The sequence below is a fragment of the Erinaceus europaeus genome, chromosome 2 (assembly GCF_950295315.1).
Source record: "Erinaceus europaeus chromosome 2, mEriEur2.1, whole genome shotgun sequence".
Taxonomy (NCBI): domain Eukaryota; kingdom Metazoa; phylum Chordata; class Mammalia; order Eulipotyphla; family Erinaceidae; genus Erinaceus; species Erinaceus europaeus.
Genome location: NC_080163.1, coordinates 184,484,492 through 184,495,937, shown reverse-complemented (window position 1 = coordinate 184,495,937; position 11,446 = coordinate 184,484,492). Strand labels below are relative to the sequence as shown.

At 48.7% G+C, this 11,446-nt stretch overlaps 1 protein-coding gene across 2 annotated transcripts in view; it reads right to left on the bottom strand.

Annotated features, from left to right (window-relative positions):
- Positions 1–517: 517 nt before the first annotated feature.
- The window catches only part of WDR62 (WD repeat domain 62), a 63,607-nt gene continuing 52,678 nt past the window's right edge, over positions 518–11,446 (bottom strand). For both annotated transcript variants that reach the window (XM_060185785.1, XM_060185786.1), the window contains exons 21-32: positions 9,528–9,580; positions 6,879–7,097; positions 5,615–5,742; positions 5,211–5,314; positions 4,751–4,861; positions 4,313–4,447; positions 3,975–4,089; positions 3,708–3,849; positions 3,566–3,626; positions 2,726–3,409; positions 959–1,116; positions 518–861 (exon numbers count right to left, since the gene is read on the bottom strand). In XM_060185785.1, the coding sequence (XP_060041768.1) occupies positions 598–861; positions 959–1,116; positions 2,726–3,409; positions 3,566–3,626; positions 3,708–3,849; positions 3,975–4,089; positions 4,313–4,447; positions 4,751–4,861; positions 5,211–5,314; positions 5,615–5,742; positions 6,879–7,097; positions 9,528–9,580 (2,174 nt within the window). In that variant the 3' untranslated portion in view covers positions 518–597. The remainder of the gene's footprint in view (positions 862–958; positions 1,117–2,725; positions 3,410–3,565; positions 3,627–3,707; positions 3,850–3,974; positions 4,090–4,312; positions 4,448–4,750; positions 4,862–5,210; positions 5,315–5,614; positions 5,743–6,878; positions 7,098–9,527; positions 9,581–11,446) is intronic.

Here is an 11,446-nt window from a genome sequence, read left to right as displayed (position 1 = left end):
GTGAAGCTTCTCCTGCAGATGGGGATGAGGGGCTTGAACCCGGGCCCTTGCTTGTGGTAACATGTATAATCAACCACGTGACCAGGTGTGTCACTTCTTGGCCCCTTGGGCTGACTTTTTTTTTTTTTTTTAAAGCTTATCGGATAGAGAGAAATTGAGAGGGACAGAGAGACACCTGAAACACTGCTTCACCACTTGTGAAGCTTTCCCCTTGCAGGTGGGGACCAGGGACTGGAACCTGGGTCCTTGCACATGGTAATATGTACACTTAATCAGCCTCTCCACTACTTAGGCCCTCAGGACTTTTTTTTTCATTATTTTTATTTGAAAGGGAGAGATAACACACCACACTACCCAGACCCCCCAAGTTTCTTGGGAACTTTGGTTTTGCCTTCCCTGCTGGCAACCCTGATGAGGGCACAGCACTGAGCATATGTGAGCCCCTGGCCTGGTCCACCCTAGTGCTGCTCTCAGCCTCCCACTCCACCTCCTACAGGGTGAATAGGACAGCACCAGGAACTACTCTGCTAATTTATTTGCGTAAAATACTTATTTCTTCAGAAGCAGCTGGGCTGATGTGGATGAGGGCTCTGGCCCTCAGTCGCCCCGCGCCTTCCTCCGCACAGCCTGCACCAGTAGCTCCGAATAATGTTCCAACAGGGCACGCAAGTCTGGGCTGGCCAGGGGGCACAATGTAGGTGGGGAGGGGGGACCTGGACTTGGCAGAGCCTGGGCTAGGGTCATATCTGTTCTATTGAGCCAGTCACTGGTCTCTAACTGGCTGTGGATCCAAAGGAAGGTGGAAGTCAGCTTGTTCCGTGCCTGTCGCTGCTCGCTGTTTTCCTGGTCACTGGGGGCTACCTGCAAGGGTGCCAACCTGGTTAGATTAGGGGTCACCGCAGCCAGGCACTCCCAGGGAGCACCTCTGATTCTGCCCTCATTCTAGGGCTTGACTTACCAGGCGGTAAAGGTCCAGGGCTTCTTGGAAGGCAGTCTGCAGTCTATGTACAATGGTTTCCACACTGCTCAGCTCCAGGGGAGTTGGGGGCTGCACCCCAGCTGGCACCCCATGCTCCCCCCAGTGTCCAGGGCTGGCCTGGACCAGACTGAGTGCATCTAGGGGTAGAGGACAGTGAAAGAGATGCCTCAACTTTTTAACTAGTCTGAGAGAAGCTAAAGTGGCTGAGAGAGGGATGTTCCTTAGTCTCCAAGGGTCCCTTCCCTCACTTCTCACAAGTTGCTCAAATGCCACCATCTCCCTGAAGTCTTTCTATTCATTCTGTTTCTTTCATTTTTGTGGAGCTGGGGCCTAGCATGTTCCTGGGTCAATTTAAAAAAATTTTTTTTTATATTTACTTATTTTCCCTTTTGTTGCCCTTGTTGTTTTTTATTGTTGTTGTAGTTATTGTTATTGAAGTCGTTGTTGTTGGATAGGACAGAGAGAAATGGAAAGAGGAGGGGAAGACAAAGAGGGGGAAAGACAGACACCTGCAGACCTGCTTCACTGCCTGTGAAGCGACTCCCCTACAGGTGGGGAGCTGGGGGCTCAAACTGGGATCTTTTACGCCAATCCTTATGCTTAGCACCACCTGCGCTTAACCCGCTGTGCTACCACCTGACTCCATTTGGGTCAATTTTTCCCCCCAATGAAAGAAGAGAGGGACAGAGAGGGGGGAGAAAGATAAAGAAAGAGAAAGAGAGACTACAGTACTGGAACTTCCCTCTTAAGTGTATCATGGCACTCCCATGTGGTACTGGGGTTCGAATATGGGCTGTGGCTGTGATGGTCCTTCATCATTCTGTTTACAACTTATAATCAGTACTCCCACTTCTCAATCTCCAAACCTCTTTCTCTTATTTCTCTCCTTAGCACTTATCACTTTCTGACACACCTGATACATTTTGTCTGGGCATCTCTCCCAGTTACAGTGTTACTTCTCTAGTTTTGTTGATGACAATGTCCCATGTCTCAATGCATAAAATAAAGCCCAACATGGGAGTCTGGCGATAGCGCAGTGGGTTAAGCGCACGCCTTGCAAAGCGCGAGGACCAGCGTGAGGATCCCGGTTCGAGCCCCCAGCTCCCCACCTGCAGGGGAGTCGCTTCACAAGTGAAGCAGGTCTGCAGGTGTCTATCTTTCTCTCCCCCTCTCTGTCTTCCCCTCCTCTCTCCATTTCTCTCTGTCCTATCCAACAATGACATCAATAACTACAACAACAATAAAAAAGGGCAACAAAAGGGAAAATAAATAAAAATTTAAATAAATAAATAAAGCCCAACAGAAAGTGCTCACTACCCCACCTGCAGGGGAGTCGCTTCACAGGCGGTGAAGCAGGTCTGCAGGTGTCTTTCTCTCCTCCTCTGTCTTCCGCTCCCCTCTCAATGACATCAATAATAACTACAACAATAAAACAACAAGGGCAACAAAAGGGAATACATATTAAAAAAAATGCTCACTAAATATTTAAGCAAAAGTGGTGGAGACAGCAGCATAAGGGTTCTGCAAAGCCTTTCATGCCTGAGGCTCTGAAGTCACAGGTCCAATCCCCCATACCACCACAAGCCTGAGCTGTGCAGTGCTCTGGTAAATAACAATAACAACAACAAAAGTAATTAAGCAAGCAATGAATGAGTGGCCAGATCAAGTGTCCACCTTTGGAACTGAGCCAGCTGGTTTACAGAATGAGTTTAGGGAGTAATAACTTGTCCCAAGGGTGGTACTCACCAGAGGTGGGCTCCAGGAGGGAGGTGACACTGCCAGTGACTCCAGGCTTGGCCTCTGGAAGAAGTGGGCTCTCAGAGTGGGCAGAGGTATTGAGAGGTTCAGAGTCTAGGAGCCTTGGGAGAGAGGTAGCGTTGTGGAGCCTTGGGGTGTTTACATCCACAGAACTATGGGCTGGTGAAGTGGATGCTGTGACTGTGACACTGGGTTGGGTGACCACAGTCTCCTGGGACCAGACACATGTGGCTGATGGCTCCAGTGGGGGAGGAGGTGGCACGAGTCTGTCACAGACACTTGACAAGGTGAGTTTCAGGTTGGCACGGGCCTCATGGTTTCCCCAGGAGGGTGGGGCAGGCTCTTGGCCTTTGCAGTCAGAGTCAGGTGTTGCTGGGGCGGTGACGGCTTGGAGCTCCTGGGTCAGGGAGGCCAGCTCCCCTACAGATGAGGGTGTACGGAGGGGCACTGCCAACTCAACTGGAATTGGGCCCTCACTGTCACTGAGGGACATGTTGTGTGACATCTTAGCACGGGAGCTGGCAGTGGCCTCCACGTAGGAACAGGTGAGAGAAGTGTGGATGTCCTGAGGCAGGCCTGATGTGCAAACAGTAGTGGGTGTCGGAGGCTTCCTGTCTGTGGGCAGCGCCGAGGAGGAGGGGGCACAGGACACCATACCTGTGAGGCTGGGGGCTGTAAAGGAAGCGACTGCTGACTCTCACACCTCTACCACAGAACTGGTGCAGAGCCCCAGCCCACGGTGGCTGCACAGTCTAAGTGGACCCTGACCATCCCCATTCATGGTTTAGTTGGGCACCAAGGTTGTCAGTCTGGGAAGGGGGCACTCACTCAGCGGGTGCCAGGACTCCAGGGTCTCAAGGTGATCCTCAGCCTTACCCCCAGATGGAACCTGCACGTATAGTCCTAAGATGAGGACAAGGTCTTCAGGCTCCTAGCCCTGTGCTCAGAGGAAGGGAGCTCCAGTACTCACATTGGTCCTGCCTGGGGAGGCACAGCCAGTACCTGCTCTCAGAGGATCTGTTCTGGGCTGGCTGCCGCCATGTTCCACAAGTTTCACCTCTGGGGACGTCATGAGGTGTAGGGGCAGCCGAGGTGGGAAGGCGTGGGTGAACCTGTGGGGCAGAAACCAGGAGGAAGTGTTTGCCCTGGAGGTGCTGAGGGGGGACACAGCTCCATTCAGGGAAGTCAGAGGGGCTCGTGGGTGGAGTGGGGCATTGACTAGTTCCCTAACTCCTACGTGGATGTCTTCTGGAGGCGAGAGAGGAACTGGGCCGAAATGCTCAACCGGGGATTGAAGAAGTCATCCTCAGCATCAGAGGTCTTCAAGTCTTGCAGTGATCCAAGGAAGAGTTCTAGGATAAGAAGACAAGGGAGCCCTCAGATCCCTCCAGTCGACCAGTCCTGGGTAATGGCCACCCCAGATATGCCAAACCTGCTGTCAGCAAGACAATATGCAAGCTTGGGAGCTGGTGGGGCAGGGAAAATGAAGCTCCCTCTCACCCACCCTCACATGCTGTGCCGGGGAAAGCCCTGCTCCAGCCAGGCAGGCAGGGGGCAGAGGAGGTAGGGTCCTACCTTCAGGGTGGGTGTCAGTAAGCGTCTCAAAGTGGTGGCGGAGGAACTTCTCCTGTTCAGGTGTCTGGGGCAGGGAGCTGCTGGGTATGCTTGGCACCTCAGGCCGGGACAACTCTTCCGTGGTATTTGGGCATCCTGGGAAGAGGCAGAGAGTAGGGTAGGGAGGGCGGGCAGGAAAGAATTGTCAACACCATGAGTCACAGCAGACGCCCTGACAATGATGCCAGATGCTTAACAAAGGAGAAACCTGGACTTGCCTGTCACACACCCAACTGCTACCAGTCCGAGGAGAGGATAAAGATTCAAGCTACTAGGAGAGGAAATGGAAGCTCTATGGATGCCAAATGCAGGACTGACATGTGGCCAGAGGTTATAGAGTAGGACTATCACCCAGCCAGGCCCGGATGCTACCCTTCCCCAAATCTCGCTCTGGTTTACCTGTTGTGGGGGACATCGCCATATCAAACTGAGTGCCTGGGTCCGGCAGTGGAGGGGAGGAATGGATGGTGGTGAAGCTACACTCCAAGTCGGCCTCTGACTCCCCTGAGTCTGGAGGAGCAGAGTGGGGAGTCAGGAGCGCAAAGCCAGGGCATTACTGGGTGAGCCAGGGGAGTGACTCAGTGTGTTTGAGCTCCAGTTTCCCCATCTAGAGAATGAGGACGACAATACCCCCAACCTCGTTTCTTTTTATGAACCACTGAGGTTGCACTTAATAGGAAGTGGCAGAGCTGGGCCCTTGCCAGTGAGTAGCTGGGATCCAGAGTCCTCATGCAATAGCAGGAACTATATGTCTCGTGCAACAGACTCTGAGGTCCCTAAGAATGATGGGTCAAAGTCACCATAAATGCCCAGAAAAGCTGGATGAGCAGTCCATGGGTCCTGGTCTGCCCTCACTTACCCCCAGGTAGACTCTGATCCTTTGAGTCGACAGAGGAGGCCCTAGGGGAGGCATCATGGTACTGGTCTCCAGGTACCTCCTCAATCTCTTTCTCACAGTACTTGCTGCAGTGCCAGTGGGGTGGGGCAAAAGAATAACACACTAGTGAGTAAACAACTGGACCCTTCCACCCAGAACCCCTAGAATCAGCACCCTGTTCCTCCTATGAGCACTACCTCCTCCCACCAGGAGCCCTGGGCACCTCCACCCAGAACCAGGGAAACTGAGGTTGCATAGCTGATACTTGCCCCATCGAGGCCTCGCCTCTCAATCCTGCACGCACAGCCCACTGGGAGAGCATGGAGTGGTTCTTCCAGTTCTTCCTCTTTCCAACCACTGAGCCCTTCAGTGCAAAGGATACCTACCTGTCTGTCCCTGTGACTGTCACCTCTGTCTCCAGGGAGTAAAGGATGAGCTCACTGGCCTCAGAAGACTCCCTCTGCAGGGGCTGGAAGGAGGGATGCCCACAGTTGTTTTCCTGGGGACTCTCTGACTATGGGGCAAAGAGATCACCATTACCCTGAGGCTCAGACTAGGCATCTGCATGGGGTAACAGTCAAGCTGTGGAGGGTGAGGGCAGCACCCCCCCCCCCCCCATGCTCACTGTGTGCTAGCAACACCAGCAAATTTGATCCCTAACATCACCAGCTCCCTTACAGAGAAGGAGCACGTATGGCTCTGACTCTATTAAGAATCTGTTTATATGAGATTCATTAACAGAGAAACCAGCCTGTGGTGAGAGAGGTCAGAATGCTGGTCACTGTGGTTGGGATTCTTCATGAGAGGGAGACAAGGGAGGCTTCTGGGAGCTATAAAATGCTCTGTGAACTACACAGGTAGTTTACAAAAGTAACAGTGATAAGCTGCATACCCAAGATTTAAGCATGTAAGTATATGTTTATCATGCCACTATAAAAAAGATTAAAAGTTACTTCAGCAATATTAAGGGCTCAGATGCTCTCTTTCTTTCTTTACTTTTATCTATTCCCTTTTGTTGCCCTTGTTGTTTTATTGCTGTAGTTATTGTTGTTGTTGTTGACTAGGACAGAGAGAAATGGAGAGAGGAGGGGAAGACATGGGGGGGGGGGGAGAAAGAAAGACACCTGCAGACCTGCTTCACCGCCCGTGAAGCGACTCCCCTGCAGGTGGGGAGCCGGGGGCTCGAATTGGGATCCTTCTGCTGGGTCCTTATGCTTTGCACCACCTCCACTTAACCTGCTGCGCTACCGCCTGACTCCCCTACTTTTATTTTTATACCATCACTGGGGCTTCAACACTGGGGCTCCAAGCTGACTTTTTTAGATAGAAAGAGAGAAAGACACCACAGCACTGAAGTTTCCCTCAGCATGTTGGGACTGGGCCTGAATATCTTGCTGGCCCCAAGTCCTATTCTTGACTTTAGATTCCTATAAAAGTTCTCCGAGGAATATTTATTTATTACCAGAGCACTGCTTAGCTCTGGCTTGTTGATGGTGGTATTAGGGACTGAACCTGGGACCTCTGAGCAGCACTTTGGTTCTTCCTCTCTATCTCAGAATAAATACAAATTTAAAAACAATCCAGAGCACCTGGCTGCTGGACAGGCAGTTGTGCAGGGCTGCAGGTGGGGATGGGGCAGGCAGTGTATACCTCATTCAGGAGGCCGACCAGGTTCTGTGGCTCCACTGTATCCAGAATGGACTCCTCCAGACTCTCAGGCTTCATAGGGGTAAAGTAGCAGTCAAGGTCCCGCACATCCAGGATGGTTTTGAGGGGTTCCTGGTCAGCCCGCTCTGCCCAGCGGCCATGTGGCTGGTAGCTGCGCTTGGTGTGGAAAGCGGAACCATCTGCCACATCATCGTCTCCTAGCTGAGGAAGACAGGACCATCAGACAGCCAGGAAAGTGCCCACAAACTCTGAGAGTCAGGGGGCACTGCAGGGTCCGCATCTAGTCTCTTAGCTTTAAACACCATGCAGAGGGGACCTGCAGACCACTGCTGTGACACCCGCATGTGGAGCCAAGGCTCAAACCTGGGCCACACACATGGCAGGGCATACACCCTACCTGGTGACCTATCTCTCCAGCTACACAGCTAACATATTCAATCAACTCCTGGTTGTTCCTCCCAAATGTACTTATTAATGTCTTAGTTCTTGCTGGCTACTTTCCCCAAACCTTCAGGTGATTCTTTAGTTCACTCTTTCTCTCCTTCTGCCCCTCATATTCCACCATGTACTTACGTATCTAGCAAATTCTGTCAGCTTGACACCAAAACACATTCAAGATACATTTACTTCTCCTTTAAGGGCCCCACCTGGTCCAGCTCTCTACTGCCTTTGACCAAGACTGCTGCCTGGCAGGGCGACTGCTTGGGAGCATGATCTTGAAACCAGTTAATCTGTGGTCAGTCACCATTCTCTAAACCCCCCATCTAGTTATTTAACTTCTCTAACTCAGCTTCCCTGGAATGACGATATGAAAAACCGGCACATTTCAACGAGGATCACATTAGATAATACATACAAAAGCTTCAGGACACAGCCTATAGAAGGTAAAGTTGCTATGAATATTTGAATATAATTCTAATTTTTTGTTTGTTTGTTTAACCAGAGCACTGCTCAGCTCTGGCCTATAGTGGTGTGGGGGACTGAACCTGGGACTCTGGAGCCTCAGGCATGAGAGTTTCTGTGTATAACCATTATGCTATCTACCCCCACAACTAATTCTAATTTTTGCAGGCACTAGTAAGGGCCAGATGGGGTGTGTATGTGTGTGTGTGTGGGCAGGGGGTGGGGGTGGCAGCTCAGAGAGCATGGCCAGATGTCCTGGCCTGGTCTGAAGAGGAGATGGCAGGGAGAAATTCTCTGAGTTGATGACACATACTTTGAGCTGAGATCTGACATTGCTGCTGAAATAAACCTCCAGACATAGGGTTTAGGACTCCACTGCTTGTTTCTAATTTACCTGCTCGTAGCCTACCCTGCCTCTCAAGTGAATAATCACTGAATTTTAGCATCATGTGGGTTGCTCTCTTTTCCACATATTCATTGTTTGTCTCGGGGTCAGGCAGTGGAACACCTGGTTTAGTGCACATATTACAGTGTCAAAGAACCTGGGTTTAAGCCCCTGGTCCCCATCTGTAGAGGGAAAGGTTCACCACTGGGGCCCTACTTAATTTTTAATTTTTTTCTTTATTATTTATATATTTTCTATATTCTTTATTATTTATTATTATTTTTTTTCCATTTTCTATTTTTTTTTTGCATTTTTCTTTTCTTTTTTTTTCACTTTTTTTTTTATTAGGGAATTAATTTTTTACATTCAACAGTAAGTACAATAGTTTGTACATGCATAACATTCCCCAGTTTCCCATATAACAATACAACCCCCCACTAGGTCCTCTGAATCCTTCCTGGACCTGTATTCTCCCCACCCACCCACCCCAGAGTCTTTTACTTTGGTGTGATACACCAATTCCATTTCAAGTTCTACTTCCGTTTTCTTTTCTGATCTTGTTTTTCAACTTCTGCCTGAGAGTGAGATCATCCCATATTCATCCTTCTGTTTCTGACTTATTTCACTTAACATGATTTTTTTCAAGGTCCATCCAAGATTGGCTGAAAACGGTGAAGTCACCATTTTTTACAGCTGAGTAGTATTCCATTGTGTATATATACCACAACTTGCTCAGCCACTCATCTGTTGTTGGACACCTGGGTTGCTTCCAGGTTTTGGCTATTACAAATTGTGCTGCCAAGAACATATGTGTACACAGATCTTTTTGGATGGATGTGTTGGGTTCTTTAGGATATATCCCCAGGAGAGGAATTGCAGGGTCATAGGGTAGGTCCATTTCTAGCCTTCTGAGAGTTCTCCAGACTGTTCTCCACAGAGGTTGGACCAACTGACATTCCCACCAGCAGTGTAGGAGGGTTCCCTTGACCCCACACCCTCTCCAGCATTTGCTGCTGTTACCTTTTCTGATGTATGAAAACTTTTTATATATTTATTTTTCTCTTTTTGTTGCCCTTGTTTTTCATTGTTGTTGAACTTATTATTGTTGTTGTTGTTGAGGTCATCGTAGTTAGGACAGAGAGAAATGGAGATGGGAAGGGAAGACAGAGAGGGGGAGAGAAAGATAGACACCTGTAGACCTGCTTCACCGCCTGTGAAGTGACACCCCTACAGGTGGGGAGCCGGGGGCTCAAACTGGGATCATTATGCCAGTCCATGAGCCTTGCGCCACATGCGCTTAACCCGCTGTGCTACCGCCCGACTCCCAGGGCGGAATGACTCACCAGCCGCTTTGCCCACAGTGGTAGCTTGCCATTGGTCAGTAGGCACTGAGGATCTGGAGAGAAATACAGAATCCATGAAAAGAGAATAAACAATTCAACAGACAAATGGGCAACATACATAAGTAGGCAGCTCTCTGAAGAGGCAATTCAACAGACAGATCAAAAGATGCTCAACCTGTCAGGGAAATGCCAGTCTACACAACTGCATTTGTTGTTTTTGCTGTCAAGTTTCACTACTCCAAGTTAACTTTTTTCAGATAGACAGAGAGAGGAATAGACTACAGCACCATTCAGGCATATACAATGACAGGGACTGAATGTGGGACTTTATTTATCCAAGTATGGCATTCTATGCACCTCTTGGGCTGCAAATATAACATAACATAAAACATAACATAGCATACTATTTTTTGGGATAGTGATAGAGAACTGAGAATAAAGGGCTATAGAGAAGGAGACAGAGACACCTGCAGCACTGTTTCACCCCTTGTGAAGCTTAATCCCTGTAGGTGGGAATGGAGCCTTAAATCTGGGCCCTTGCACACTGTAATATATATATTCAACCAGGTGTGCCACTACCCGGTCCCTTGAATATATTATTTTAATGTGGTCCAGGAGGTGGCGTAATGGATAAAGCACTGTCTCAAGCATGAGGTCCCAAGTTCAACCCCTGGCAGTACATGTACCAGAGTGATACCTGTTTCTTTCTCTCTCCCCTCCTATCTTTCTCATTAATTAATAAATAAAATCTTTAAATATATACATATTTATATATATTTTTAAAGATTTAATTATGTGATGGTCCTTACACAAAGCAACATATGTGTTCAACTAGGTTCACCACTATCTGTCTGACCCCCTTTAAAAAAATTTTTATAATTGCCATTTGGGTTGTTGCTGTGGCTCACTAGCTGCATGTTGAATCCACTGATCCTGGCAACCATTCTCTCACCTCTTTCTTTCTTTCTTTCTTTCTTTCTTTCTTTCTTTCTTTCTTTCTTTTAAAAAATTTTCTTTATGCCTCCAGTCACTGGGGCTCAGTGCTGGCACTATAAATCCACTGCTCCTGGCGGCCATTTTTTCCATTATTTTTTCTTTCCATTTTCTTATTCAACAGGACACACAGAAATTGAGGAGCGGGAGAGAGAAAGAAAGACACCTGCAGACCTGCTTCACTGCTTGTGAAGAATCCTCCCCTGCAGGTGGGGAGTGGGGACTTGAACCTGGGTCCTTATGCAGTTCCTCGTTCTTAGTACTATGTGTGCTTAACTGAGTGTGCCATGGTCTGGCTCCCCCTACCTTCTTTTTTGATTAGATAGGATAGAGAGAAATTGAGAGGAGGAGGAAATACAGAAAGGGAGAAAGATGGTCTGGGAGGTAGTGCAGTGGATAAAGGGTTAGACTCTCAAGCATGAGGTCTTGTGTTCCATCCCCGGCAGCACATGTACCAGAGTGATGTCCGGTCCTCTCTCTCTCTTCCTATTCCTCTCATAAATAAATAAATAAATAAATAAATTTTTTTTTTTAAAGAGAGAAAGACACCTGCAGACCTGCTTCACCATTTGTGAAGCTTCCCCTCTGCAGGTAAGGGGTTGGGGTTCAAACCCCAGTTTTTGCACACAGTAGAGTATGTGCTCAACAGGGTGTGCAGCCACCTGACCACCCCAGAAATATACTTTCACAGGGGCTCCAGGAGGCCTAGGAGTGGCCAGTAGAATCTCATCCATAATGGTTTATAGTTAGAAAAAAAAGGAAAAAACAAACAAACACCTAAATGGTGGTCTGGGAGGTGGTGCAGTGGATTCTCAAGCATGAGGTTCAGAGTTCAATACCTGGCAGCACAGGTACCAGAATGATGTCTGGATCTTTCTCTCCCTTTCTCTCTCTCTTATCTTTCTTATAAATAAATAAATAAATAA